General features: G+C 37.4%; 5 protein-coding genes across 7 annotated transcripts; 4 read left to right on the top strand and 1 right to left on the bottom strand.

The window, feature by feature from the left end:
• The first annotated feature begins 1,672 nt into the window (after nucleotides 1-1,672).
• On the top strand, nucleotides 1,673-5,065 carry LOC137711499 (uncharacterized). The gene is made up of 14 exons (XM_068450739.1): nucleotides 1,673-1,864; nucleotides 1,999-2,092; nucleotides 2,208-2,318; nucleotides 2,451-2,548; nucleotides 2,636-2,719; nucleotides 2,900-3,033; nucleotides 3,125-3,197; nucleotides 3,290-3,335; nucleotides 3,437-3,546; nucleotides 3,639-3,746; nucleotides 3,824-3,883; nucleotides 4,003-4,064; nucleotides 4,229-4,541; nucleotides 4,662-5,065. Exons 1-14 carry the CDS (start codon nucleotides 1,787-1,789, stop codon nucleotides 4,875-4,877), a joined length of 1,587 nt encoding a protein of 528 aa, XP_068306840.1. The 5' UTR covers nucleotides 1,673-1,786; the 3' UTR covers nucleotides 4,878-5,065.
• LOC137711501 (mitochondrial phosphate carrier protein 3, mitochondrial-like) lies at nucleotides 5,054-8,718 on the bottom strand. The gene is made up of 6 exons (XM_068450741.1): nucleotides 8,387-8,718; nucleotides 7,325-7,686; nucleotides 5,979-6,022; nucleotides 5,667-5,881; nucleotides 5,450-5,574; nucleotides 5,054-5,347 (listed from the first exon to the last, which is right to left on the bottom strand). The coding sequence occupies exons 1-6, from the start codon at nucleotides 8,672-8,674 to the stop codon at nucleotides 5,290-5,292; spliced, it is 1,092 nt and encodes a 363-aa protein (XP_068306842.1). The 5' UTR covers nucleotides 8,675-8,718; the 3' UTR covers nucleotides 5,054-5,289.
• Nucleotides 8,719-10,355: 1,637 nt separating this feature from the next.
• LOC137711500 (acyl carrier protein 1, chloroplastic-like) lies at nucleotides 10,356-11,888 on the top strand. The gene is made up of 4 exons (XM_068450740.1): nucleotides 10,356-10,501; nucleotides 10,980-11,078; nucleotides 11,244-11,366; nucleotides 11,567-11,888. Exons 1-4 carry the CDS (start codon nucleotides 10,430-10,432, stop codon nucleotides 11,696-11,698), a joined length of 426 nt encoding a protein of 141 aa, XP_068306841.1. The 5' UTR covers nucleotides 10,356-10,429; the 3' UTR covers nucleotides 11,699-11,888.
• Nucleotides 11,889-13,149: 1,261 nt separating this feature from the next.
• LOC137710274 (coiled-coil domain-containing protein SCD2-like) lies at nucleotides 13,150-17,961 on the top strand. Of its 3 annotated transcripts, XM_068449203.1 has the most exons (17): nucleotides 13,151-13,690; nucleotides 14,042-14,214; nucleotides 14,312-14,393; nucleotides 14,542-14,583; nucleotides 14,727-14,789; nucleotides 14,969-15,018; nucleotides 15,097-15,124; nucleotides 15,261-15,335; nucleotides 15,413-15,523; nucleotides 15,604-15,664; nucleotides 15,936-16,052; nucleotides 16,166-16,284; nucleotides 16,403-16,472; nucleotides 16,703-16,744; nucleotides 17,133-17,173; nucleotides 17,324-17,450; nucleotides 17,630-17,961. In XM_068449203.1, exons 1-17 carry the CDS (start codon nucleotides 13,316-13,318, stop codon nucleotides 17,758-17,760), a joined length of 1,707 nt encoding a protein of 568 aa, XP_068305304.1. In that variant the 5' UTR covers nucleotides 13,151-13,315; the 3' UTR covers nucleotides 17,761-17,961. The 3 variants fall into 3 exon arrangements, with proteins under 3 accessions (XP_068305303.1, XP_068305304.1, XP_068305305.1); XM_068449202.1 differs by having other exon boundaries at nucleotides 13,150-13,690; nucleotides 17,133-17,450; XM_068449204.1 differs by having other exon boundaries at nucleotides 13,551-13,690; nucleotides 14,046-14,214; nucleotides 17,133-17,450.
• LOC137710275 (serine carboxypeptidase-like 45) lies at nucleotides 17,777-25,386 on the top strand. The gene is made up of 11 exons (XM_068449205.1): nucleotides 17,777-17,877; nucleotides 22,119-22,453; nucleotides 22,656-22,757; nucleotides 22,897-22,992; nucleotides 23,592-23,684; nucleotides 23,815-23,891; nucleotides 23,966-24,247; nucleotides 24,448-24,572; nucleotides 24,694-24,786; nucleotides 24,866-24,983; nucleotides 25,068-25,386. The coding sequence occupies exons 1-11, from the start codon at nucleotides 17,777-17,779 to the stop codon at nucleotides 25,215-25,217; spliced, it is 1,572 nt and encodes a 523-aa protein (XP_068305306.1). The 3' UTR covers nucleotides 25,218-25,386.
• The last annotated feature ends 496 nt before the right edge of the window (nucleotides 25,387-25,882 follow it).

Below are 25,882 nucleotides of genomic sequence, written 5' to 3'. Positions count from 1 at the left end.
TTTGCCGATTTTCTCTCTGAACTTGTAAGAAGCTGCCAATTTTCCTCTTGAACTTTAATTTTATAATTACCTCTAAACTTTTATAATTAACTAATTTCCCTTAACTTTGATTTTCACCGATTACCCACCTGAACTTTTATAATTGGTCAATTTCTCCCATGAACTTTAATTTTATAATTGTAAGAAGGAATTTTATCCTTGATGTAGTGGACAACATTTTTTTTCTTCTTCTTCTATTCTACTAGTTCACTCCATACACTTTTTGTTGAATTTTAGAGTTTAGGAGGGAAATTGGCCAATTATAAAAATTCTAGGGTAATCGGTTTAAATTATAGATCAGGAAGAAATTTGCCAATTATAAAAGTTCAGGGAGGTAATCAACTAAAATTAAAGTTTAAAGAGGAAATTAGTAGCTCCTTACAAGCTCCCCAGGGGGAAATTGGTGAATACCTCATTATTTTATATGGTGATGCTATCCACACATTTTTTTTTACTTTCTATACATTTCTCTCAATTTCAAGCTATCATATCAAATGAATGGAAGAAAATTAAAGGATGAATATTAACAGGGTTGTCTCAAGAGTAAAAAAGGGTGTGGATAGCACCATCCACTTTATAGTATGATAATGTTACTAACCTAAGATAAATGATTAGGACATAACTCACACTTAGCAACCAGTAGCACTACAGTCTAGTATAATCGTCTTACTTGTAAGTGAAATGTCGGCTCGTATAGATGGTGATTTCGATGCGTAATTTTTTTTATGACTGGCAGCGTGAATCTATTCATCCAAAAGTACTGTAATCGGAAATGCTCTCACCCCAACATTGGTTGAAAACTGGCGTAATGCCATGGGTTCACTTGGCCACTGATTGAACAACAATCACATTTTTTTCAATATTGGGGTTTAGAAAGGCTCAATGCAACCATTTTCTTAATGGGCCCACGTTTGAGTTGAGGGTTGCCACAAATTTGGGTTGGTTAATTTGGGCTGGACATGCATACCAACCCAGTCCAAGCTAACTAAGCTTTAAAAAAAATGGAAAAAAAACAAGAATTATAATTGAGCGAGATTTGGATGGTACTATCAACACACTCCTTTTTATCTCCACACTTTTCTTAATTTTGAACCATCAGATATAATGAATTGAAGAAGATCAAACTATGAAAATTAACAAGAGGTTCGTGGAAAGTAAAAATAAGTGTGGAGGTGGCGCTACCTAGGTTTTTATAGTAACCAATTCAATCCAATACGTATTGTGTTGAACTAATCTAGTTCCAGCACGTTTTTAATTGGACTGAACTGGGGGGCATTTGGCACCAGTAAGGAAAATAAAGGCAAAAATGAGTTTGATTTGGTTCGGTTTTTTAATAATATTTGTTAAATTGAACCAAACCAAAACATTATATTGTAATCGACCTTGCCCACTCCTACCAATCAGAAAATGAAAGAAACTACTTTTCACAATATTATTTCTCGACGTTAAAAGAGATTTCAAGTTCGATATCCTCCACGCTCCAATACGAACATGGGCCAAACCCGTTATGTGCCCTAGACCAGTTCACATTTAGCCCAATAAGGTATTTGCGTGTGTAGTAAGCCCATGTAAGCCCAAGCTAATCCAACTTAGATCATCACAGTTCACGTGTGGCTAAAACATTTCCAGTCAGAGGAGCCACTCTGCTCTCACTTCTGCCCCTGTTTTCTAAAACCCTAACAATTGGGTTTAAGCTCTGCAATCCAAATTCCCAAAACCCGACTCGGTGAATGAATCAACTCCGATAATGGTGATTTCGAGCCTCGGAATCGCCTGCCGACCCCATTTCTGCCTCCGTGCTCCTCCGTTTCACTGCATCAGCAAGGTAATTTCATCCCTGCATATGTCAAATATAATATATATATATATATATATATGTGTGTGTGTGTGTGTGTGTGTGTGTGTATGTACATGTGTGTGTGAGTTGCTTTATGAGCCACTCGTTTCAATCAATTGCAGGTGCAAGTGAACTTGGTCGCGGCCATGGAGGCGCTTGATGAGCCGGAGGGTCTGTTTAAGGACAATAAAAGCAGTAATTCTGCCAATGGAAGAAGCAAGTTTCGACCTTTTGGTTTAATTTTCTTGCCTGTAATTTGGGTTTTGTATTATGGATCATTTGAATGGTTTTTTTTTTTTAACTTTTACTTTCGGATTTTTTGGGGGTGTAGAAGATGCTAAGGCGCCGGCATGGAAGAAGTTGAATTCCACAGAGCTTGGGATTACTACTTCAATGATCGACAAGCCTACTCGAAAGGTTCTCAATGGGCTAAAGCGAAAGGGTGCGTGTTAATGTAGCGTTTAGATGGTGATCAAGTTTGAATTTATGGTTGAATTTGGTTTGTATTATTAAAATGGTTGTTGCTTTATTCTTAATTGTGTAAATAACCGTGTTAGCTTGTCTTCTCTTGTAGGATATGATGTGTATCTTGTAGGAGGTTGTGTAAGGGATCTTATATTAAACCGTACGCCAAAGGACTTTGACATAATAACTTCTGCTGAACTGAAGGAGGTTTCGCTCTGAATTTTTTACTTTAATGTTATCTGGTTGTTGATATTATAAGTTGTTTCCAGCTTGTTGTATCTGCTGTATTTTCAGGTGACAAGAACATTTTCTTGGTGTGAAATAGTTGGCAAGCGGTTTCCCATATGTCATGTCCACATTGGTGATACAGTTATTGAGGTTTGTTTTATGGAGTAATTCTAAGCTATTTTTCAACTAATAATGAACTATTAGCCTAATGCATTGGGAGTGCTATCATTTCGAACTCAAATACCATGAAGTTCCTTGTACATTTGCACACAGGCACACACATATATGCACACTGTTCTAATGTCATGTTAATGTTTGCGCTCATATCAGGTCTCAAGTTTTAGCATCTCTGCACGTAAGTCTGGCAGAAACTTAAGTCGTGATTTCAGGAAACCAAATCACTGTGACGACAATGATTATATGCGTTGGATGAATTGTTCACAGCGTGACTTTACAATTAACGGGTTGCTTATAAAACCCTTTTTACTTGAAAGTTGGCAATTAAAACTCTTCCTTCTTTTTATTTCTTATAGTCTTCCTTTTTGTCTTTTGCAGGTTGATGTTTGATCCTTATGCAAGGATAGTGTACGACTACATGGGAGGCATTGAAGATATTAGAAAAGCTAAAGTGTGCTTGTACTCTTAGCAGTTGTGATTTCTTAAATTACTTTACCCTAGATGGCAAATACATTGTCCTCACATCATCTTCTTTGGGCATAGGTCCAAACCGTGATACCTGCAAGTACTTCTTTTCAAGAGGATTGTGGTGAGTTTATGTGTGCAGAATACAAGGTTACCTGTGCTCAATTGGCAAACACTTTATCATGTTTATGAAGATAATAAAATCAGATTCTGCATTTTGTGCAGCTCGCATTCTACGTGCAATAAGAATTGCTGCCCGTTTACGATTTCGTATTTCCAAGGACACGGCTCATTCTGTTAAAAGTTTATCTTATTCAATTCTTAGGCTTGATAAGGTATTTCAATAGCTCTTTGACCTTATCATTGTTTTTTTTCCACTTAATATTCTGGAATTCCTGAATTACTTTCTCATAACTTTATGCTTTAGGGAAGACTCCTCATGGAAATGAACTACATGCTAGCGTATGGTTCTGCCGAAGCTTCTTTAAGGTTGTTATGGAAATTTGGACTTCTAGAACTGCTTCTTCCTATCCAGGTATGGGTCTCATAAATGAATAAATTTTCTACTTTTCCACACCATAGAATTAGTTCTAATACAGTTTCATCTTGTAGGCAGCATATTTTGTTCGCCATGGTTTTCGAAGACGTGACAAAAGGACCAACCTGCTTTTGGTAATCATCATTACATAACTATGCACTTACTTGTTATATGCTTATTCATAAGTTCACATATTAAGAGGCTTTGCCTTAAAAGCGAAAGACTTGTAAATTCTTTGGCTTGCCACATGCAGTCCCTTTTTTCTAACTTGGACAAACTTCTTTCGCCTGACAAGCCATGCCACAGTAGCTTATGGTAAGATCCTTTCGAAATAAATGAATGCTCGTTTACTTATGCCATTAATAGCAGGAAATTGGAAAGATAAAATTGCATGTTCTCTTGTATAGTAGAGGTTTTAGGATATTCTTTCAAGCTCATTACACTTTGGACCAAGACTCATCACAGGTTTACACTTCCAGGGTTGCGATCTTAGCATTCCACAATGCACTATCCGAACAACCTCGGGATCCGTTGGTGGTTGCTGCACTTAGCCTTGCAATTCACAATGGTGGAGATATGTTAGAAGCAGTAAGCATAGCCAAGAGAGTCACTAAAGTACATGATGTTAGCTTTCACGAGTTATTAGAAAATCAGAATTTGAACCATCGAGCATTGCGAGATGAAGTTGTGAATCTCACAACATCTCTTAAGCGTGCCCTCAATAATATGACTGATGAGCAAATTGTCTCTCAGGCAATGGCAGCGTACCCACAAGCACCATATTCGGATCTGGTTAGCACTTCCTTTTATTTCTTTTCCCGATGAAGTTGCATGCTGATCTAGTAATTCTTCGTCTCATTTATTGATAAACTGCAAAAGGGCTTGCTTATTTGATTTGATCTCAAATCACAGGTACTTATCCCGTGGGGATTATCTTTGAGGGTCTGCCGGATTTTTAGCTGCGTAACGTCAGGCGCAGAGAGGGGATTCATCCCGAAGCAGGGCAGCAAGATTGATTATGAGTCATTAGCTCAGGGAGCCCTGCCGGAAGTTCGGCATATTTTCGCAAGAGTTGTGTTCGATACCATATATCCTCTTGGTCTAAATCCTGATAATGCTCAAACATGACTTGCTTGTGAGAACAAATTTTCGAAATCTTAATAGTAAGATATGGGAGTCGTTTTTTGTCCCTTTGTTCCCTCATCTAAACTACACGACTAGGTTAGGGCGGTTAAACCAACTCTCATACGAGCTCTTGGCAGTTCATTCATTCGACAGTAGACGATTAAATAGCGTCATTGAAGACTTGAATGTTACCTCAATTTAGTGGAACTTTTTAATTCTATGTTACATGTTCATTGATGGGGAAATTGACCCCAGAAATTTCTCTTGGCATCAAATCGAGCAGTACAACGTAGCGAACAAGTATACATACAGGATCAATGACCGAAACTGAATCAAATCATCACTTTGAAAGAAATAGTTTATGCAAATTCTCAGAGCCAAAAAGATTTGGGGTTGTCAGCTATCCGGTATGGATTCAAGCGTTGGCAACCTTGATGGCGGCAGCAGCAGGAGCTGGACCACCAGTAGTCGGCCTGAGAAAAGCAATTGAACGCACCACGTCACATTTCAACGGCCAAAAACAGAGCATCCTTGGAAGAACAAAACGAAAGACAATGAAGGGAGCAGAAACTTACAGCCCTACAAAAACTTTGAAAGCATCATAGATAACCCATTGGCCTCCGGTGAGGGTTCCGATCATGACGATTCGCAGAGGAAGGCCTCGGGTGAAAAGACCTAAAAGTCCCAGTTTCTTCAGAGCCTGCAAGACATCAATCACAATTAAAATAAACAACTAATTATTAAATACGTGTTGGTAAACGCAGAGGAAGCCGGAGATATATGAACACTCACTTCGCCAACGGTTGCTCCCTTGGCATTGTTGAGGAAGGAGACCAAGTTGTCAGCTGGGTGCGAGACAACAGCACAGAACACACCAGCAATGTACCCGCTAGCAAAGCTCACACCCAGCTGCAAGGGTTTGCTGCATTGCTCTTTAGGTGTTGGGATGGCATGCTTGTACATGAGCTCGATAATCGTCTCGAAAGACGCGAATTTCATCATAGTATCTGTAGAAACCAGGACCATGTTTACGCCCTTATGAGTAAATGCATGGGAAGGAAGTTAGGAAGCAGAATAAAAGTTGACTGAAAGGTTTCAACTTACAAGGAACTTGACGTCCCCAGAGCGGAACCATCCCCTTGTACAACCTACAACATAACGAAACTCCTTAGCAGTGGCGGATCCACAGAGGGACCTGGGAGGTCCCAGGACCCTTCGACGACCCTAAATCGCTACTAGAAATTTTCTGGGGACCCCTCGTGCAGTGCAGGTTGCAGGTACGACATCTTCTTGTCGGAGAAGATGACCGGAGAAGAAAGAAAATAATTGGCCCAAAACAACAGAGTTTTGGCCAATTGTTTTAAATTATTTTTTAAATCCCACCCAAAGTGTTTGCCCATTATTTTAAATCCCTCCCCTAACCCACATCATTCCCCACTGTCCCACCCTTCCCCCGTTTCCCGCTGTTCTGCTTCCCCCAATGCCCAATAACATATTCACCCAAATTTCTTTTCTGCTTCCCCCAATGCCCAGCTTTAACATATTCATCCAATTTCCAATCCCCAACTCCTCAGATTTCAAAACCCTAAAATTCTAAATCCCACACCCAATCCCATATTATAATTTTATTACTCTAATATCATACCTCCCCAAATCTCTAGGTCACCACTATTTGGTTCACAATTCAAGTAAGTTTTTTGGTATTCTAATCTAATCTCAATTAAATTATATTAGATATTGATGAAGATTTTTAGTCTATTATTGATATGATTGTTGATATGTTTTATGTTTATACTCATTTGATCATTAGAATTTAGATGGAAATTTTGTTTATTGGGTAATTGGTATATGTTTGTATTTTTTGTTAAATGTGTAGTTTAGAAATAAGAAATAAGGAATTTTTGTTTATTGGTTGATTGGTATATGTTTTGTGTTTTTGGTTAAATGTGTAGTTTAGAAATAAGAAATATGGAAAGATTTTTCAAGCCAAAGCCAATAGCACCATCTACTTGTTCGGGTAGTTCGAGCTCAAGACAAATTGAGTGTGACATTGATTTTAATAATCTTGAGAGAGACCCGGGAAAAAGAATTCGAATGAAGGACTATCCTTCTAATATTCAAGATGAGGTCCGCAGAGCATATTTGCAAATGGGACCTTGTAGGCCTACAAAGTATGAGTTCCCATACACTTTGCATGCAAAGAAAAAGCGACGATTTGTTGTTTCGTGGTTTGAAGAATATGATTGGTTGGAGTATAGTATATCTAAAGATGCGGCATTTTGTCTTCATTGCTATCTCTTTAAAATCAACTTTTCACAATTAGGAAGCGATGGCTTTATTATTGGGACCCCCCGAGTTTAAAATCCTGGATCCGCCACTGCTCCTTAGCCTCATCATACCAAAGCTTTTCAACACACAACATTGTGTTTCAGTTTTCGATTCATACGTACCCAAGAGCGCCTTCGGATTTGATGAACTTCGGAAGGCCATCAGTCAAGCCTCTGGCAAAACCGGGCTGAGTTTGGACGCGAACTTTGACGGCTTCCATAGGACAGAGGGCGACATCGGCAATGACTTCAGCTGATGCAGAACCTGCAAGGTAGATCAATGTTTTGTACTTGGCTGCATACTCAGGGCCAGCAACGTCGCTGTAGTACTTCTTGAAGAACTCGTAGAGCCCGAACTTGCCGGCTCCCTGAACACTGTAACCAGCCCAGGTTGGTGCCCAACCTTTGAACAAACCCCTAATGCCCTGCTCCTTAAGCAGAACTCCGAATCCGGATGTGATGCTCTTGTACTTGATTGGGTCAATCTGAAGAAGGGTTTTAGGGTTTAGAGGCGTGGTAACTTCAGCAAGCTTAGAATCAACATAAGTGATGCCACAATGTCCGTTTGAGGATCGCTATTCGGACTCTATAAAACAAATTTGAGTGGGACTTGTTGACGCTTGTAGTTTTTGTCTTAAGAACAGACTCCTTAAAAAGCAAGGTTAAGTGCGAGTGCTTGCACTTGTTGAGAGAGTCTGAATAGCGTTTCTATTTGCAAAGATATAATGGGGCACTTGATGTGTAAATGTATAATTGGTCATGCTAAGTGATGTTAAAAGTAACATTAACTACTTAATTATTGGGATGAATGTGAGAGAGTCTGAATAGCATTTCTATTTGCAAAGTAACGTTTATATTTGAATGCGTTTCAAAACTTTGTTTATTCGTGAATCATAATCAGTAACCAACTGTGAAGTCACAAAAAACTTTGTTTATTCGTAAATCATAATCAGTAACCAACTGTGAAGTCGCAAGTTACGTGACGCATGAACAAAATACTTTGGCTTACTATTTGCTTCCAAACTTGTTAAACAACAACCACATCGGTTACAAGAATCATGAATTCCAAAACCGTGTTCGTGTTGAATAACACCTAGAATCCGTAAATGAACACTACAAAATTCGACGCTTGCTCATATTTTCAGAAACCAAAAGGGAAAAAAAAATAGCGAAGAAGCTGATCACCTGCATATTACACTTGACGAGATCGATCGGGGTGACAGCCAAGTGGGTGAGTCCGGTGCTCAACATCCCTCCTACGCCACACGCGGCGTAAAACCCCGCCGAGTACATCTCCACCTTCTCTTTAGGCGCCGGAACCACCACTCTTTTCGACAATAACGCTGCCCCCACCAACGACGATGAAACCGACGGCCGCAGTGCATCAGTACTCGTCGTTATTGAAGAAGATGAAGAGTACAAGAAGCTTGGGACGAGAGAGTGGCGACGAGAGTTGCTGAGTGGATCTGCCATTTTTTGAGCTGTCTGAGAAAGGAGAGGAAATTGGAGAGACTGCGTTAAAATGTTGGTGGAAATACACGTCGAAAAATGTGCGCGTGGCGCGCAATTTTATATTATCTTGGCCGGGCGGAGTGGCCATTTGTGGAAGGGACCAATCATCATCCAAAATTTCAAAGCCTTGTCGCACTCAAATATTTGGAATAAATTAAGATCATTTTTAAAGAAGTTCAATTTTAAGTGAAATGTTATGTAATTAAATTTGAGGGTACGAGCAAGTTTTAACAGATATGCCAATTTTATGTAGTAATATATATGAGTTTTCATATGTCAAATTTAACATATGAGAAAAAGTGATGTTAAATCATTTTTAATTATTTTATTGTGTATGTCCCATTAATGCACTAATTATAGATCTGAAACTTTATTTTAATTGATTTTTTTTATAAAATAGGTCTTACAAATATTATTTAAAACAAAAAATACATATCAGTTAGAAAAAAAAATAAATAAATCTGACATTGCTACGTCAACCATCAAATTAACATTTGACATTTATCTTTTAACATCTTCTTTGGAGATACTCCAAAAAAGAACAATGGCCAAAATTAATAAGAATCTGCAAAAATAAAAATAAATGTATCAATAACATTATCATTTTTGTTCGATGAGCAACCACGTGTAACTAGTTTCCTTTCTACCACATGCTAAAAAGAATATTCAGACCTAGAAATATTAAAGAATCTTCTGCCCATACCTTAATAAGTAATAATTATCTTCCAGTTTCGAGATAACAATTTTTATGGAACTGGCAACTGCAATCGTAGTTCTCTACGCAGTCAGTATTATGATATATTATTAGCACGAAATATCACACTAGTGATTTACTCATGTTAAGCGAATCATTTTTGTAGTTTAGTAGATAAATTTATCAACATCAGTAATGTTACGTTATGTGAGAAGCTTAAAACATGCGATAAAATATTGTGACATGTGATAAATTTGAGGCATCATCATTTTATCGTTTTTGATTCATATAAATCTCTCTGATACAATGGCCTATGAATGTAGTCAGTTCTTGTAGTTCAAACAACGTTTCACTTCAATTTCTGTAAGTCAATTGTCATGCATCTAAATTAATAATCGTTGCCATTCGAAATCACAGGATTTTAATGTACTTTTCAAAAACTCATCTTAATCACACATGTCCTCTTATGTTCTAATTTAGTCGACGTAAGAAGTCGTTGTCCTTTAAGCTTCAATAGTTATTAAACTAAAAGGATTAAATAATAGCGATTTAAACAAAATTGAAGACGAACTGTATTCAAATTACTGTAAAGTTAATTTTATTTTTCATTGTAAACCCATTTTGTGTGATTCGACATGTAATTTTTCATTTCACAAGCATCGTTTCAGTCACAGAACACGACGATACACGTCATATTTTATCTTTGCGAGATGCGTCATATTTCATCATATAATTTGAAAGAAATTTTTTTAATTTTTAAATATCTCTTCAATTACATATGACGTGTGACATACCGTTATCATTAATCTCTGTACACAACATGTCTCGTGTGCTGGATGCCTAGTTGTTAATTTGTCCCATGTGGCAACTTGTACCTAGCTTTTGGGGACCCACCATGCTGTCCGAGTATCTACCACGTAAGTAGTAGATAGGGCTCTGTTCCAATAGGATAATTTAGCTGACTTTCACCATATCTCTATTTCAAGTAACCAAGTTTCTGTGCTTCGTTTTTGTGAGCTCCAATGGCTTCTGCTTCAGCAACTTCTCTCTGCAGGTTCCAAACCTTTCAAAACCAGCCAATCAAGACCTGCCAGGTACTAACATTTACCTTAGATTCACTTTTATTGCAGTTAATTTTGAGAGAGACCTTCATAGAACACGTTCATTGCAACGTCCTATGCCACTTCTATGTTAGGACTGCTCAAGATGCCACGATAACGGGAACACGTGTCATTAAGTCTTCATTAATTTTAGTCTCATTTGGTTTTTTAGTACTACTATACCAAATTTTGTGTGCTCAAGTCACATTTCTCTTGTTGTTCGATTGGGTTATCTCTTGAAATTTTGGGGTATGTTTTGGAGAAAATCTTGCGTCCAATGGTGATACTGAAGATAGGTGTACTCTCTGCATGTGCATCTCACACGAGTCTATCTACTTATCTGTGAAAGGCGTTCACATACCTTAGTTATAGGTTAACCACTAGGAGTCGTTATTTTTTGAATTTCTTGAATATTTGCCCAATTGACGGTTTTTTAGACCAATAAAATGTGTTGAAGGTGAAAATAATGCAGGTAACAAAAACAAGTTCAAGTTTAAAGTTGGTTTCTAATGGATGGGCCAAGAGTGGCTTCTCTTCTTTGAGGATCTCTCGTCTCCAAATTTGTTGCGTCGTAAGTTTTTCGAACTCAAAAATTAATTGTGTCTCTCGAAAGATTCATAGTTATTATTATTTGTATATTGGCTTGTGTCTATTTCTCTGTTTATAATCGGTTACAAGACAGATGACTTGTAAATTTGAGATTAACAAGTTATATTGAAACCACATAAATGAACAGGCCAAAACGGAGACAGTGCAAAAGGTAGTGGAGATTGTGAGGAAACAATTGGCTTTGCCTCCGGAGTCAGAGGTTTCCCCTGACTCCAAGTTTGCATTACTTGGTGCCGACTCTCTTGACACCGTATGTCTAATTTTCTTATCCAATTTATCAAATTTTAGTTTTATGTGCATATATAATGCAGCAATGTTCTCAAATAGCGCTATTACTATGTCAAGTCTTGAGAATGTCGCCAACATATTGATACTTTATTTATACCATTTCAAAACTATCTCGGATTATTTGCTATCGATTAGGTTGACGAAGAAGTAATTTGGATACAGGTGGAGATAGTGATGAATTTGGAGGAAGAGTTTGACATTAGTGTTGAAGAGGAGAGCTCTCAGAACATAAGCACGGTCCAAGAAGCAGCTGATTTGATAGAGAAGCTCATTGAAAAGAAATCAGCTGCTTAATTTATTCAAATTAATTGAGTTTAATTATGTTAAGCTTATTGGTTATGAGCTGCGACTTTTTCTTATTTGATTTGGTGAGGTTGGTTTGCTAGTTCTGGATTTGGATGACTTTGATTTGGTTTGGTGAAGTTGCATAGTTTTTGTCTACAACATTGTTACTGCAAAAATGCATGCTATTTCTCCTTGTTAATGTATGTGAACAAATAGAGCTTATCATAATTCCGGCAGTGTCAAAGTTTGAAAAAGGATTTAACACTTCTGGGCACGTCAACGTGACATTATAAGTGAATACAATGATGTCTTGTGTTTTAATTTTCTCGCGTTATTGGTTTAAAATGCTATAATAATGTGCCTAAATAAAATCATGGATTTTTGTGGTTCATTGATAAAAGCAAAGTTAATATTGCAAAGATTTTCCAATCAACAGTTTCATGATTGCTTTTATACACCAAGATATGTAGCTAATCGAGCTTAATTCGTCAAGTTTAACACGCAGTGATGTATTGTATTAAATACAATTCAAGTAAAACTAATATTGTAATATTTTTTAATTAACGGTTCACAGTTATTTTCATACACCTAAACATGCATCTAGTGGAGCTCAATTGGTACCCACCTTCTCATGTTATAGTGAAACACAAGCAACTTCGACGAGAGAGATTTACATTTGCGCGTATATTATCTTAACATTTCTAACCATTAACATACTGTCACTTAAAAAAACAAACGACATATTATTTGTTTATAATGCCATGACATCTTACTATTTATGTACATGACATCTTACTCCCATTGATCTCTAAGTAACTTTTACTCAATCGCTTGGCATTGAGAAAACAAACACGTTTAATCATTAAACAAGTATGATCACATTAGGGAGTTGACATGATTAAGAATAGTTAGAGATGAATAATTTTTTTATTAATTAGTCTTAACAACTCATTGTCCAAAGCTTTCTCCTCACAAAACGTTAACGTTTCATAGACCTCGTCTCGTCCCAATGTTAGTTCGTTCGAATAAGAATCCTTTTCGGATTCTCTTTGTGAGAATTCGAGAATTCATACCTATTATCATATCGTACGGTCAAAAATTATTTTAAATTTTATTATTTAAAATTGAACATAAATAATATAATAAAAAATAACTATACAATTTACGATGAATGAATATCCTTCACGAATTTTTGAAATCCTTACAAAGAGAATCCGGATTCACTCGTTCCCGCAGCAAAAAGTCTACGTGTCCGAAACTGCCGACGAAATGCATCAATACCCGAAACATCTGGCATCGGCTGCCATCAAAAGCATCGGGCCCACGCCTTCTCATTTGACACGTCACCGCCCGCTTCCACTCATCCTCTCCCGCGAAACGTGCATCAACGTCAATCAAAAGCCAAAACGCCACCGTTTGTTTGCTCAGCATGCGCATTGCAAGTTTCAACCCCACACGACTTGTCTCTAACCCCCGAACTCAAGGGGAAAAACACCTTCCCCTAATTCTCTAGTCTCTCTCAGTCCACCTCCCGATTTTCCTTCGATTTTCCCGAGAAAATTTTCTCGGGAAAATATCAGCTTTCATTTCACAGCAATACATACATATTTATACACACACATATAGATGGATCGGAGGAGACAAGCGAGTCCGGTGTACTCGCGGCAGTGGAGCGGAGGCTCGAGCAGCACAGGCTCTTCTCCGGCGATGTCGCCAGCGCACCCTCAGTCCCGGCTCAATCCGTCGGCCACCGGAATCTCCACCATCAAGCGAAATCAAAACTTCGCTGCTAAAGCCGCCGCTCAACGGCTAGCTCAGGTCATGGCTTCTCAGTCCACCGGCGATGACGACGACGACGACGACGACGACGATGATCTCGGTTTCCGATTCGCTCAGCCGCCTCATGCACCGTCTTCTTTCTCCGGAAATGGTTTTACTAACGGCGCAAAGCCTCTTCCGGCGATTGCGGTGGCTCGGCCTAATAGATCTCCCTCGCCTGCGGTAATTCAAAATCTACGCTGATAATTACGTGATTTGAAATTTTGAATCATGTGGAATTGGATTTTTTTAATTAATTTTTTTGTTTAATTTCGTTGATATCTTTTTAAGACCTGAATTTTGCTTACTTCGTTGTGTTTAGATTGAGTTGGAGCTTAGTTTCATAGAGATTTATTTAAATTCGAGTCTAATTAAACTTTAATTATTTTTTCTGCTAGAGTTCTTACCATTGGCTTGTTCTTAATTAGTGTTAATTTAATTATTTGACTTTTAGTTAACGTTCGATTGGTAAACTTGTAAGAGGATTTGAATGTGGTGATCTTATGGCTGATTGGATTCTGGTATTTTAATTAGTTAGGTCGGAACTTTGTAGAGCATACAACATCGGTTCGCTCCTCATCAACGGGGAGGCCCTCTATGTCAGTTCGTTCGGCGGCAGTAGTGCCACCACCGAGCAAACCATCGCTTAGAACTCCAGTAACCATACCTCCAATTGATCCTCCTTCTAATAGGAATAGAGATAAAAGGCAAGTTCGTATCTATTTCTCACTTGCATTATAGTAGCTAGTTGATATTATCGAAATTTAGGAAGTATGTGTAGCTGATATATTTAATTTGTTACAGGGACAGGTTTACACCAGATATTGGACAGTTCAAAGCAAAGGCCCCAGGAGATGAGCGTGAAGCTTCTGCACTTCGTGATGAAGTATGTCATTTTCATCCCTTAACGGGCGCAGATAACCTTTACCTGAAGGATACGCATTATTGCTCCACTTTTAAGATTGTTATTTGTGGAGCTGTAACTGTCATTTTTTCAGCAGTAGTCTTGAAACTAACATGTGCTGTAATTGCAGCTTGATATGCTACAAGAAGATAACGAGATTATACTTCAGAAGGTGTGCTCTTCTACATTTTAGTACACACAAGTATATGCAAATACTTTACATTCTAATACAGACATACATTCATAACCATGCACGCATGGAGCATGACTCGGTTATATTCGATTTGTAAATTTATGCCTAAACATGCATTACAGCTTCGCCTTGCTGAAAAAAAACATGCGCAAGCAGAGGCCAGAGCTAAGGAGCTTGAGAAACAGGTCAAACCTATTATTCATATTGATTTAACTGTATGGCTTGTAAATCAGGAGATGTTGCCGTTATGTTTCTTTTTATCATGTTATATGTTCCTTTATAGTTTTAACAATATTAGCGTAAGTTTACTACAAAGAAGGTAGCGGTGCTGATTCAGCCATTTTTATGGTCAATTCATTCACAGGTTGCTAATCTGGGGGAAGGTGTAAGCATGGAAGCCAAATTGTTGAGCAGGTAACGTTGAGCTGTTTTGCGTCTGTTCTGCCTTTATTTGATATCCTGGTTGTGATTATTTAAATGATTCATCTGCAGGAAGGAAGCAGCTTTGCGTTCAAGAGAGGTAAGTTGGGAGGGTAAATTAGATGTGGCATAGATATAGCATTTAATAAGGATACTACTAGTATAAGTTGAAACTTGTTCTGTTAAAATGACATAGTCAGTGGCTGTCTTTAAACTAAAACTTATTGATTGTTCAGGCTGCTCTTCTCGCTGCCAAGCAAAACAAGGATGGGAAAGAGGAGGAAATTGCAACTCTTCGATCAGAAATTGAGGTATATTCTTTAGATCTTAATCAAGTGTTTCTGATTTATGTGATAGCTTCTTGAGTTTTTTATGTTGTTATAATCAGAATTTAAAAGATGGGGCAGCAGCGGCAGCCGAACAGCTCCGAGAAGCAGAATCTGAAGCAAAGAGTCTTCGTACAAAGACGCAAAGAATGATTTTAACACAGGAAGAGATGGTTTGTCTACTGATACTCGTGTGAGATTTATTTTTAGCTGTTCATACTCTTTTAAGTTTATTTTTGTATGTATCTTTTAGGAGGAAGTTGTTTTGAAGAGATGTTGGCTTGCTCGTTACTGGGGTTTAGCGGTGCAACATGGTATTGTATTCTATTTTCTACCATCTTCTCCTTGAATGAGGATATAAATTGCATGCCTAAATTTGACATCTCAGCTTGCTGAGGAATGTTTCACTTGATTTGGAGATTTTGGTCAATTTCAACATTGTGTATTCATTTTAGTCATAACATCAAGAAAGTGTATGGTGAAGTGTGTTTATATATGTGTATATGTGAATATGGATTTGAATGAATCAAGTTGCAGATTTATAATTAGTTAGATTTTGCTTTATTTTTTTCTTTTGTGCTTAAGGCATATGTGCAGATATAGCAGTGTCAAAGCATGAGCATTGGTCGTCGTTAGCTCCTCTTCCATTTGAAGTTGTCATTTCTGCTGGACAAAAGGCAAAGGAGGAACCTTGGCGCAAAAGTTAGTTTAGTTGTTCCTTATATCAAAGAAAACGATTATGTTATCTCTTTATCTAATTTGGTTTTTCATTTGATGCACTCAATTAAACTTTTATACTGTATGATGTCTACCAGGTGGTGATGATCCAGATAGAAGTAAGCTGGCTCGGGATTTAACCGACCTCACCAGCGAAGGAAATATTGAGAGTATGCTTTCAGTGGAAATGGGTATGAGGGAATTATCTTCTCTAAAGGTCGATTCCTACTCTTTGACTTGTGAATCTTTTTATTCTTCTTTAAAAAAAAATATACTTTATATTTTTATTATTATCCAGTTTTCAACTTCTAATTGCTGTACTACATTTCTTTTAGGTTGAGGATGCTGTTGTAATTGCATTGGCCCAACATAGACGTCCTAATTCTGTTCGGCAGTCCATTTTAGGTATTTTTCTTTATTGTCTCATGTTATTCTAGAATTTGCCTGGTTATGGTGTTTTGGTAAACTATTTTGATAGTTACATCCATGTGCTTGATGGTTCAAATGCTGTGCGTCGCAACATTTTATTCTTGCTATCAATTTCATGCTGGCTATCCTAGAGTTGTCCAAGGTTAAGGACCGGAGCAGAAAGATTCTCAAAACAATGCTTACCTTACTTTTCTTTTGAATTTCAGATTCGAAATCACCTGGCGCCCCCAAGTTCATGGAGGCATTTGGTAAGAGAGATATTTTGATCTATTGCACAATGTATCTTTGTATCACATATATATGCCGAAATTAAGGAATCTCAGCACACATATCTTAATCATACCAGAAAATAATTTTATTACTATTTCCCAAAGCCTCCCATCTTCCGGGACGACTTTTCTTGTAACTTACCCAAAATTAAATGCACATTTTTTTACTAAAATTAAAATGTAAAGAAAAGTGATCACACGTTGCGTTTTGGTGGATATTCAAAACCAAGCAAGTAGTTCAAAACTACCTGCTTCGAGTCATGTGATAGAATCACAGTTATATAGTATTTACACATCAAGTTTATGGGTAGATTTAAACTGATGAAAAGTGGTAATCTTATCACTATTCTGTTTTTTTTCCTTGCAGATCTTAGTGACGATGAGATTGAAGACATTTCTTTCAAAGTGGTTAGTTGGTTTGGCCCCTTGAATATAAGAAATGCCCATATATTCTTCCCTTCTGCTATGATATCTACTATTTGTATTAAAACCAGAAACAAGATACTAAATTATGTCAGTCGACATTTGTTTGCATTGAATACTCTATTGACATCACAGGCTTGGCTGACTTACTTTTGGAGAAGAGCTAAAGAACACGGCGTGGAAGATGATATTGCAGATGATAGGCTTCAGTTATGGATAAGCCGTAGTGTGCAGACGCCAACTTGCCACGATGCTGTGGATGGTAAGCTTCATAATGATGAAATATCAACAGTGCCTAGATTCTTATTAATCGGTGATTCGGTAAATTGATGCCTACTAAACGGAGAAATAGAAATAGATTGGAAGTCTTGTTTTCGTTTGGAATTTGTAATTTCTATCGAATGTTGTTGCTGTAAATGAACGTATAAGTGCTTGTGGCAGCGGAGCGGGGTTTATATGAGCTGCGGAAGCTGGGGATAGAACAGCAACTTTGGGAAGCATCTCGTAAGGAAATCGATCAGCCCGTCTCGGCTTACAAATCTGCTGCAGCAGATTTTGACACCTCTTCGTGATAGATGCTGCCTTCAGATGGTTTCTTATATCATTTCTTTTTTCTTTTTATACTATTTTTCACATGAAGTGTTAGTCCAAACTGCTAGCATCTCTCTCTCTCTCTCTCTCTCACTGGAGTTCCTGTATAATTAAACTGAGTTGGGATTGTAGTACATATATCACTCAATTTTTTTATGTAATCAAGTTCACATTTTTTTTCCGATTGCGAGGGTTTGCGAATCAGTAGCGAGTCATTTCTCCTCTCGTCTTTATACGGAATGAGATTTGCAATTGTTTCGACCAATGAAACATGCCTGTCAAGATCTTTCGGGGACTCTTCAAATGGCTAGTACGAGTTCCTTTTGGGTACAACTGTTGGACGAAATGCTTACTCGGTAGCACGCCCAAGACGAGTAGACAAGACTAGGTAACAGGGTCTCGACAGCACTTGCCAGGGGCACTCAACAAGAGTCGGTAGTTGACATGTGCGCATTATGGCTTGTAGACAACGTTAGCCCAAGTGATCGACAAAATGCCAAAAGAAATTGCACACTTACATTGCGACACCTCAAAGTTGTAATCCTAGATGCTTGGAGCACTAGTGTTGTGTTTGGGTCGGTAAGTTACTGGTCCAGAGACCCAAAACAAGTTGAACGATGTTAAATTTGTGTTAGCACTGAGCGGTCCGAAACACTAAACTCCTCTCAATAGATAGCAGAAGCATCCTAAAAAGAAGGGGAAAAGTCAATCGCCAAACGCAAAACAACATAAGCAACTCCTCTCAAAGCTAAAGCTGCTTCACAGCAGCCCTAAATTGAGGATCATGTTATATATGGTAGACAAGAAAAATGCTAAGAAGACTCTTTCAAAGTAGGAACCATGAATTCTCTGTCGCCTCACAGCTTAACATTAATTCTCGTGCTAACATTATCAAACGTTGTGCAAAATATATAAGGTGATAAAAAAATCTGTGAAAAATCTGATTTTTGAGAGAGTGGCCTTTTGACACTTCTAGGTAAACAAATAGAAGCAAAGTCCAAATTAAGCTCAGCTTCTCTACAAGTTCAAGCCAACCGGCACTTACTACATTACCTAAAAAGAAGGAACTCAATAATATTTCCATTTTTTTAAACAAAAGAAATATTATATCCTTCTTTTGGAAGCTATTTAAATATAGAAAAGTTGATTGTCTTTTCTCCACTATTAAAATTCCACCAAAAGGGGGGAAATATTTGTATATAAAAAAATAAAACAAATGAAGAAAAAAGGTGAAAACATTGCTTTCATGCCAAGACAGTCAAGACTTTATAAAAATAAACTCTAATGTACACATTTTCCAACTGTGATGCTCCTAGCCACGGATTCGAATTCAGATTCTCTCATCTCTCATTATCTCTCCCCTTTAATCCCTTTTGATTTAAACGTTTACAATTAAGGAATCCCTTGATGAGAAGGGTCTGAGGAAAGCTTGAACCCAGTTCTTATAGTGAAGCCACATCAGTATTTTGTGTTAACTTTTTTATAGAGAGACAAAGACAAAAGTGTGAGAGGAGAGGAGGGGATGAGATAGGAGAGAAAATTTGGACGGGAGAGAATCTAACCACTTCCCGTTCTTCATATTCCTCTTTTTTCTTTTTTTTCTTTTTTTTTAATTTTTAAATAAGCTATTCACACACCTATTTTTACCTTCGAAACACCCTTATTAATTTTTAGTTATTGATCTTCTTCAATTCATTCGATTAGACAACCAAAAATTGAAAGAGATGTGTGAAAAGTAAAAATAAATATGTAGATAACAGTACCCTTTTTTATTTCTCTTTCCATTCTACGCAGGCTTAAAACAATGGAACCATGGAACAAATCAAAACATATCAAAGAAATTTAAACATGAATTCTTATGAAAGGATACAATTACCTTTGACAATTTATTTTTATTTTCCTCGACAAGGTAGCGGAAATTCAAACCTGAAATCTCTTTCTGTATTGAAAAGAATCATTAACCTAGGAGCTAATTAATAATGTTGAGCGCTTGTTAGATGCCAAAATTATGTCCTTAAAAATCAGAGAAAAGGCGTTGAAGCAATGATGAAGAAGACCAGCCATGTTCATGGAATATATATAAAATTGGGACCATATCATTTCCGCCATAACCAAAGTATGGTATGTGAATGTGACTTCATCATGAAGATTTTATCTTATGCTTAAACCTCATATCTAGGTTAAGATGCACATTGAGGACAATCATCCCGTTATTTCTTCAGTTGTAGTTACTTCATTTAGTCTTCACCTTATCGGAAGAGATCTTAAAAAAATTATAGATGCTAGATGTTTTATTAGAAAGAGAGAATGCAATTGGTTGTATATTCGAGTTCATGTTGTACCTTTTTTATCTTGATAAAACAAGGGAATGTCACCCTAAAGTGTTGATCCTCTCCTTCAAAATCGAGGGCGACCACTTGCATCATGTGACTTCCACTAAAGAGCTAATCTCGTCTAATTTTTTATTTAAAATCAAATAAGAAGCTTAAAATGATCGATTTACAACCTCAACTGTTAAATCAACCAAAGTCAAATACTGATAGTATTTCAATCAAATATTGAAGAAATATGAATCAAATGCTAGCGATATTAACTAAATACCGAAAGGCATTTTTTTCAGTAATTGAAATTGAAATTTTAATTATTTCGGTCATGTTTAATATTACTTGTTGATTCTACTTGCTTTACTTGTTGATTCTTTACGTAAAGTCGTTTTCAAAGTTTTCCTAGGTCTTCCTCTACCCCTTTTCTTCTAAGCCTCTATCTCATAATTGGATTTTATAACAGAAACATCTATAGGTCTTCGGTTCACATGTTCAAATCACCTTAACCAATTTTCTTTCATTATTTTCGATTGCAGCCACTCCCACTTTACCTCGAATATCTTCTTTCTTAATCATATCCTTTCTTGTGTGCCCACAAATCCAACAACGCATTCTCATCCTCCGCTACACTCATTTTTTGCACGTGTTGATACTTGACTGCCCAACATTTTGTGTCATAAAGAGTTGTTATTGGCCTTATTGTCATCCTATGCATATTTTTCCTTAAATTTTAGTGGCATACAATAGTGGCACGACACACCCAATGTATTATTTCACTTCATCCATCAAACTTATATTCTATGGTTGAGATCTTCATCTAATTCTCTATCCTTTTGAAAGATAGATCCATGATAACATAAGCATTCACTCTTTAGTACTTCACAATCTCCAATCATCACTCCTATCTCATTTTAGACCCTCATTCTAACTAACTTGCACCATAGACTTAGTTTTTGACCAACAAATACTTTTAAACTCCAACACTTTTCACCAAAATGTAGACTTCGCATTTACTCCCTCCGATAACCATAAATAAAAAAAGGTGCGTAAACAATTAACAAAAAAAGTGTATAAATTAATCATTTTTTTGTCAAACAAAGTTACACTTTCATTTAACTAGTACCACCTTTCAAATCCGTGACTTGAGGGCTCAGTGGTCATTGGATGACCTGCAGAATCATTTGTTTAGAAATGGCACGCACTGCAATGTGTGTCGTCTTCTTTCAACAATTGAGTTTTACAGGAGGAGGCAGGTCCCATTAGAATTTAGAAGCAAAATTACTTGTTGTTTGTGAAGCTCTGATGGTGTCTTTGTAGACCTGACCTGCATTTTTCTTTGATGGAAAGTATAGTCCACTGTAAAGCCACTTTCCATGGATCATGCTCAAAACTGTTACAGAAACAACAAAACTTCGGTTTTCAAAAGACCAAACAGGCACAGACCAGACTCACTCCCTACACTCCAGTCATTGCGTCTCTCACACATCTCTTTCATCACCATTTTCAGGCCTGCAATCAAAAAGCTAGGAGTGTAATCATAATATAAAACAAGGTATGGCATTATGGCACGACAGTTGGCCGGGACAGCATGTCAGTCCTCTTACATTTGAGTTTCGATCATACTCTTTAAATTAGAGTAATTTAGAATAACGTTTTGTCGGACAAAATAATAAACAAGATATGACATAGAGTAATTTAGAATAACGTTTTGTCGGACAAAATAATAAACAAGATATGACATTTCTATGAAAAGCATTTTCTTACAGAGGTCACTGTAACTGTATTTCAAATCAATCACACATTACTGCATAAAAAAATTAAAATGCATTTTGATTTGAGATACCGTTATACTAGCATTATTGTAGGTCAATCACATGGACATTATCGAGACAAAATCAAAACTTTGACGATACTTTTTTTGACTTTAAAGTACAACTACAAAGTCTACAATGGTTTAGGTAAGTTTCTCTCCATCTATATGGTCCCCCCACTCTCAACCCCAGGCCTCCACCGAGCAACATTCAACTCCTCTCTCTCTCTCTCTCTCTCTCTCTCTCTCTCTCTCTCCCCACTTCGGTAACCATGTTTTCTTCTCATACATGGAAGGCCATGGCAATGGCTGCGGCACTTGTACTTCAGACCTACTCTTCCATGGAGGTTGTTGAGTCCTCATCTCACCACCATCCTGATCACAAGCTAACCAGCCTTCCTGGACAGCCCCATGTCGGATTGCAACAGTTATCTGGTTACATTACTGTGGACGATCACAACCATAAAGCTCTCTTTTACTACTTTGCTGAAGCAGAAATCAATCCAGCTTCAAAGCCTTTGGTCCTCTGGTTGAACGGAGGTCAGTAACCTAATTACTCCCCTTTATTACTTGCTTCAATGTAAATTAAACTTTGGACAACGTGGTTCCTTCATTTTTTTTCTAATTTATGGGTGGGATTCGAACTTGAATGAAAAGAGCGGACGCACTGCTCTGACCAACTGGCCTAACAACATTTGCAATGTGGTTCCTTCATTGATGTGTTATTTTTGTTTTCATGTAGGACCTGGTTGTTCTTCTCTTGGAGTAGGAGCATTCTCTGAGAATGGACCTTTTAGACCAGATGGTGAGGTCTTGGTTAGAAATGAGTACAGCTGGAATAGAGGTATTCACCGGTTTTAGTTTCCGTGTTCGATTCTCCCTTCCTCAATATCGCTTGTATATAAAAAAAGATGAGCATATGTAAGTAGCTGCATGATTTGGAAATTAGTAGATTCATAATTTTGGCATTTGATATAATGCAGAGGCAAATATGCTGTATTTGGAGACACCAGTTGGAGTGGGATTCTCTTATTCTAAATCCAACTCCTCCTATATGGCAGTGGATGATGAGGCAACAGGTACATTATTCATGTTCTGTTCATCCTTTTTGCTTCTTTCTTGCTTTCTACTTTTCTCCTTTTGAAACTTATGGTTTTCCAAGTGGACTGCATTGAAGTTGCTTTGGCTTTTCAAGAAGTGACATGTTCAACCGTAATTCTTGGCTGAAATATCGGATTTGAATCCCATTCGGATTCAAATTGTGGGGATCCTAAGGATCCTTGCATCATATACGTTCATCGTATAGTGTGCGGTTAAAAATTATTTCGAATTTAAAATTAAACACAAATGTCAAATAGTATCTAATGAAAACTGATATCTACGATGACCGGTTACAATGTGAGGAGCCCGAAAATATCCCCACAATGAGGATCTTCATCACTGTTACTTTTGCTTTCGACTCCCCCGAATAAGAGATTCTACCGCATAATCAGAATATATCAAATCTCGTGATAAGAGATATACAACAGTTAACCCGAGATTTTGCCCCCAAGAGCTCGAAACTCTAGTATTAACAAGCTCTTTTCACCTTTTCCCTTTCTTATGTTTCTTTGTTCCTAATTCATAATTTCGAACTTACGGTATTTGTGAATGTTGTTTCTGCATTTGACTTCTCAAGCCACGGACAATCTTGTATTCTTGCAACGCTGGTTCAACAAGTTCCCCCAATACAGGCACATGGATTTATTTCTAGCAGGAGAGAGTTACGCAGGTACTCTAAAAATTTATCCGTTTCCGAGAGTCGTTTTGAAAGAGCATTTTGGCATTTCTGCTTCATCCTTTTGTATTTTCTTTTTCTTATTGTTTTTTTTTTTTTTTTGGTTGCTTATTATTAATTCCAGGTCACTACATCCCTCAACTTGCGAAGCTCATTTTTGAAATCAACAGAAAGGAGAAGTTCAATCTAAAAGGAATTGCTGTGAGTAGAAAGTACTTTTACTGAAATTAACACTTGCCACTCAGAAAGTTCAATAACTTCATGAGGTCTTGCAGCTGGGAAATCCTGTTCTAGAATTTGCCACGGACTTGAATTCGCAGGCGGAGTTCCTTTGGTCTCACGGACTGATATCCGATTCAACATACAACATGTTCACTTCTGTCTGTAACTATTCGCGCTATGTGAGCGAGTACTACAGACACTCGGTCTCACCTGTTTGCTCAAGGGTTATGAGCCAAGTGACCAAGGAAACAAGTCAATTTGTGGACAAGTATGATGTAACCCTAGATGTCTGTATTTCATCTGTGCTTTCACAATCCAAGTTCATAAGCCCCAATGTAAGCCTAATTCTCCCCCTTAACGTTTTGTTACACCCTTTTTCTCCGCCTGCACATTCCTAATAAATCAAGCGATATTCAAAGAACATAAATAAATAGGAGAGCGTAGACAGAAAAAAGGAGTGCACGGAGATCATTTCCATTTTTCTGAATTTTTTTTTCTCATTACACATTTAAGTCTTCACATTATGTGGCTGCAGCAAATGACTGAGAGGATAGATGTGTGTGTTGAAGACAAAACTGTGAATTATTTGAACCGGAAAGATGTGCAAAAGGCTCTCCATGCGCGGCTTGTTGGCGTGCGCAGATGGGATGTTTGCAGCAGGTAATTAAATTCTTTTTAGTTGAGATTAAAGAAAAAGCTGATGTAGTAATTCTGTACAAATACAATTTAAGCAGCTACTAATAAAAATTTCAAACTTTTGCTGCATATATTGATCCTATAGCATTTTGGAGTACCAAATGCTCAACCTGGAAGTACCTACAATCTCATTAGTTGGATCGCTTGTGAAGCAAGGCATCCAAGTCTTGGTGTACAGGTAACTAAATTTCAGTTTCACCTGCTATATGGATACTTCTTGCTGCTATAAAACAAACTCATAAATTTTCTAAATTCAGTGGAGATCAGGATTCTGTAATTCCATTAACGGGAAGCCGAAGATTGGTCTCTAGATTGGCAAGGGAGTTAGAATTGAACACCACTGTCCCTTATCGAGTTTGGTTCGAGGGAAAGCAGGTATATATATTCTAGGAATTTATTTGTAATGAAAAATGAGTAAGGAAAATCGGGTTTTATGCGATTTCTTCTTCTTCCGTCCAGGTTGGTGGGTGGACTCAAGTTTATGGAAACATTCTGTCATTTGCCACCATCAGAGGTGCCTCTCATGAAGCTCCATTCTCACAGCCTGAGAGATCACTGAGGCTATTTAAGTCATTTCTGGAAGGCAGGCCTCTGCCTGAAATTTTCTGATACAATTGTTTGGTCCATGGTGTTCGAGTTTGAAGAGATCTTTCAATTGCAAGAAGAAAGGTTCTAAAAAAACAAAAATGTAAAAAGAAAAGACGGGAGATTTTGTGTGTTTGTTTGGTGGATTTTGTAATTGTACTATTGACTGTTTGGGAGGACGAGCCTTGATGCAACGGAAAGTTTGTTTCTTTATGGCTAAAAGATCAGGAGTTCGAGTTGTGAAAATAATATTTTTACAAAACAAAAATAAGGTTGTATATAATAAACGTTTCCCCCGACCCTCGCAAAGTGAGGAGCCAAGGTTGCCCTTTAATATTGACCGTTTGGATTGCAAATTTTTTGTCAAAAAATCTTTTTTGGCCTTGACTTGAGCCAATATCAAGGGTTAGATGGAAACTTTGGGTAAGTGATTATTTACAATTCCTTTCTCCTTGCCTTTACCTGTAAAATTGAATAAATCAAATAAAAATTAGTATAAAACAACAAAGCGACAAGTGATAAAGAAGATTACGAGAGTGAAAATCACAACATAAATTTTGTTAAAGACAATTCTTATACTAAATGAGAGTCAAGTAAAAAAAGATCAAAAATATAATAGATCACATAATTTCCCCACCCTTTCTTTCACAATTTGACCTCTCTCTCTCTCTCTCTCTCTCTCTCTCTCT

This window comes from Pyrus communis, chromosome 12 (assembly GCF_963583255.1).
Source record: "Pyrus communis chromosome 12, drPyrComm1.1, whole genome shotgun sequence".
NCBI lineage: Eukaryota > Viridiplantae > Streptophyta > Magnoliopsida > Rosales > Rosaceae > Pyrus > Pyrus communis.
This window is presented reverse-complemented; position numbering and strand designations above follow the sequence as displayed.

What these genes read in the sequence shown, in the direction of transcription:
- LOC137711499 (XM_068450739.1), top strand. Translation starts at nt 1,787, where the DNA reads ATGGTGATTTCGAGCCTCGGAATCGCCTGCCGACCCCATTTCTGCCTC. An exon ending in CAATGGGCTAAAGCGAAAGG is followed by an intron (nt 2,319 to 2,450) that starts GTGCGTGTTAAT and finishes CTTCTCTTGTAG; the next exon opens with GATATGATGTGTATCTTGTA. An exon ending in AAGATATTAGAAAAGCTAAA is followed by an intron (nt 3,198 to 3,289) that starts GTGTGCTTGTAC and finishes CTTTGGGCATAG; the next exon opens with GTCCAAACCGTGATACCTGC.
- LOC137711501 (XM_068450741.1), bottom strand. Translation starts at nt 8,674, where the DNA reads ATGGCAGATCCACTCAGCAACTCTCGTCGCCACTCTCTCGTCCCAAGC. An exon ending in AGGGAGCAACCGTTGGCGAA is followed by an intron (nt 5,575 to 5,666) that starts GTGAGTGTTCAT and finishes GATGTCTTGCAG; the next exon opens with GCTCTGAAGAAACTGGGACT. An exon ending in TTCAAAGTTTTTGTAGGGCT is followed by an intron (nt 5,348 to 5,449) that starts GTAAGTTTCTGC and finishes TGCTTTTCTCAG; the next exon opens with GCCGACTACTGGTGGTCCAG.
- LOC137711500 (XM_068450740.1), top strand. Translation starts at nt 10,430, where the DNA reads ATGGCTTCTGCTTCAGCAACTTCTCTCTGCAGGTTCCAAACCTTTCAA. An exon ending in AGCCAATCAAGACCTGCCAG is followed by an intron (nt 10,502 to 10,979) that starts GTACTAACATTT and finishes AAAATAATGCAG; the next exon opens with GTAACAAAAACAAGTTCAAG. An exon ending in GTGCCGACTCTCTTGACACC is followed by an intron (nt 11,367 to 11,566) that starts GTATGTCTAATT and finishes ATTTGGATACAG; the next exon opens with GTGGAGATAGTGATGAATTT.
- LOC137710274 (XM_068449202.1), top strand. Translation starts at nt 13,316, where the DNA reads ATGGATCGGAGGAGACAAGCGAGTCCGGTGTACTCGCGGCAGTGGAGC. An exon ending in GGGAATTATCTTCTCTAAAG is followed by an intron (nt 16,285 to 16,402) that starts GTCGATTCCTAC and finishes CATTTCTTTTAG; the next exon opens with GTTGAGGATGCTGTTGTAAT. An exon ending in TGTTCGGCAGTCCATTTTAG is followed by an intron (nt 16,473 to 16,702) that starts GTATTTTTCTTT and finishes TTTGAATTTCAG; the next exon opens with ATTCGAAATCACCTGGCGCC.
- LOC137710275 (XM_068449205.1), top strand. Translation starts at nt 17,777, where the DNA reads ATGGTTTCTTATATCATTTCTTTTTTCTTTTTATACTATTTTTCACAT. An exon ending in AGTGGATGATGAGGCAACAG is followed by an intron (nt 22,993 to 23,591) that starts GTACATTATTCA and finishes TGACTTCTCAAG; the next exon opens with CCACGGACAATCTTGTATTC. An exon ending in AGATGGGATGTTTGCAGCAG is followed by an intron (nt 24,573 to 24,693) that starts GTAATTAAATTC and finishes TTGATCCTATAG; the next exon opens with CATTTTGGAGTACCAAATGC.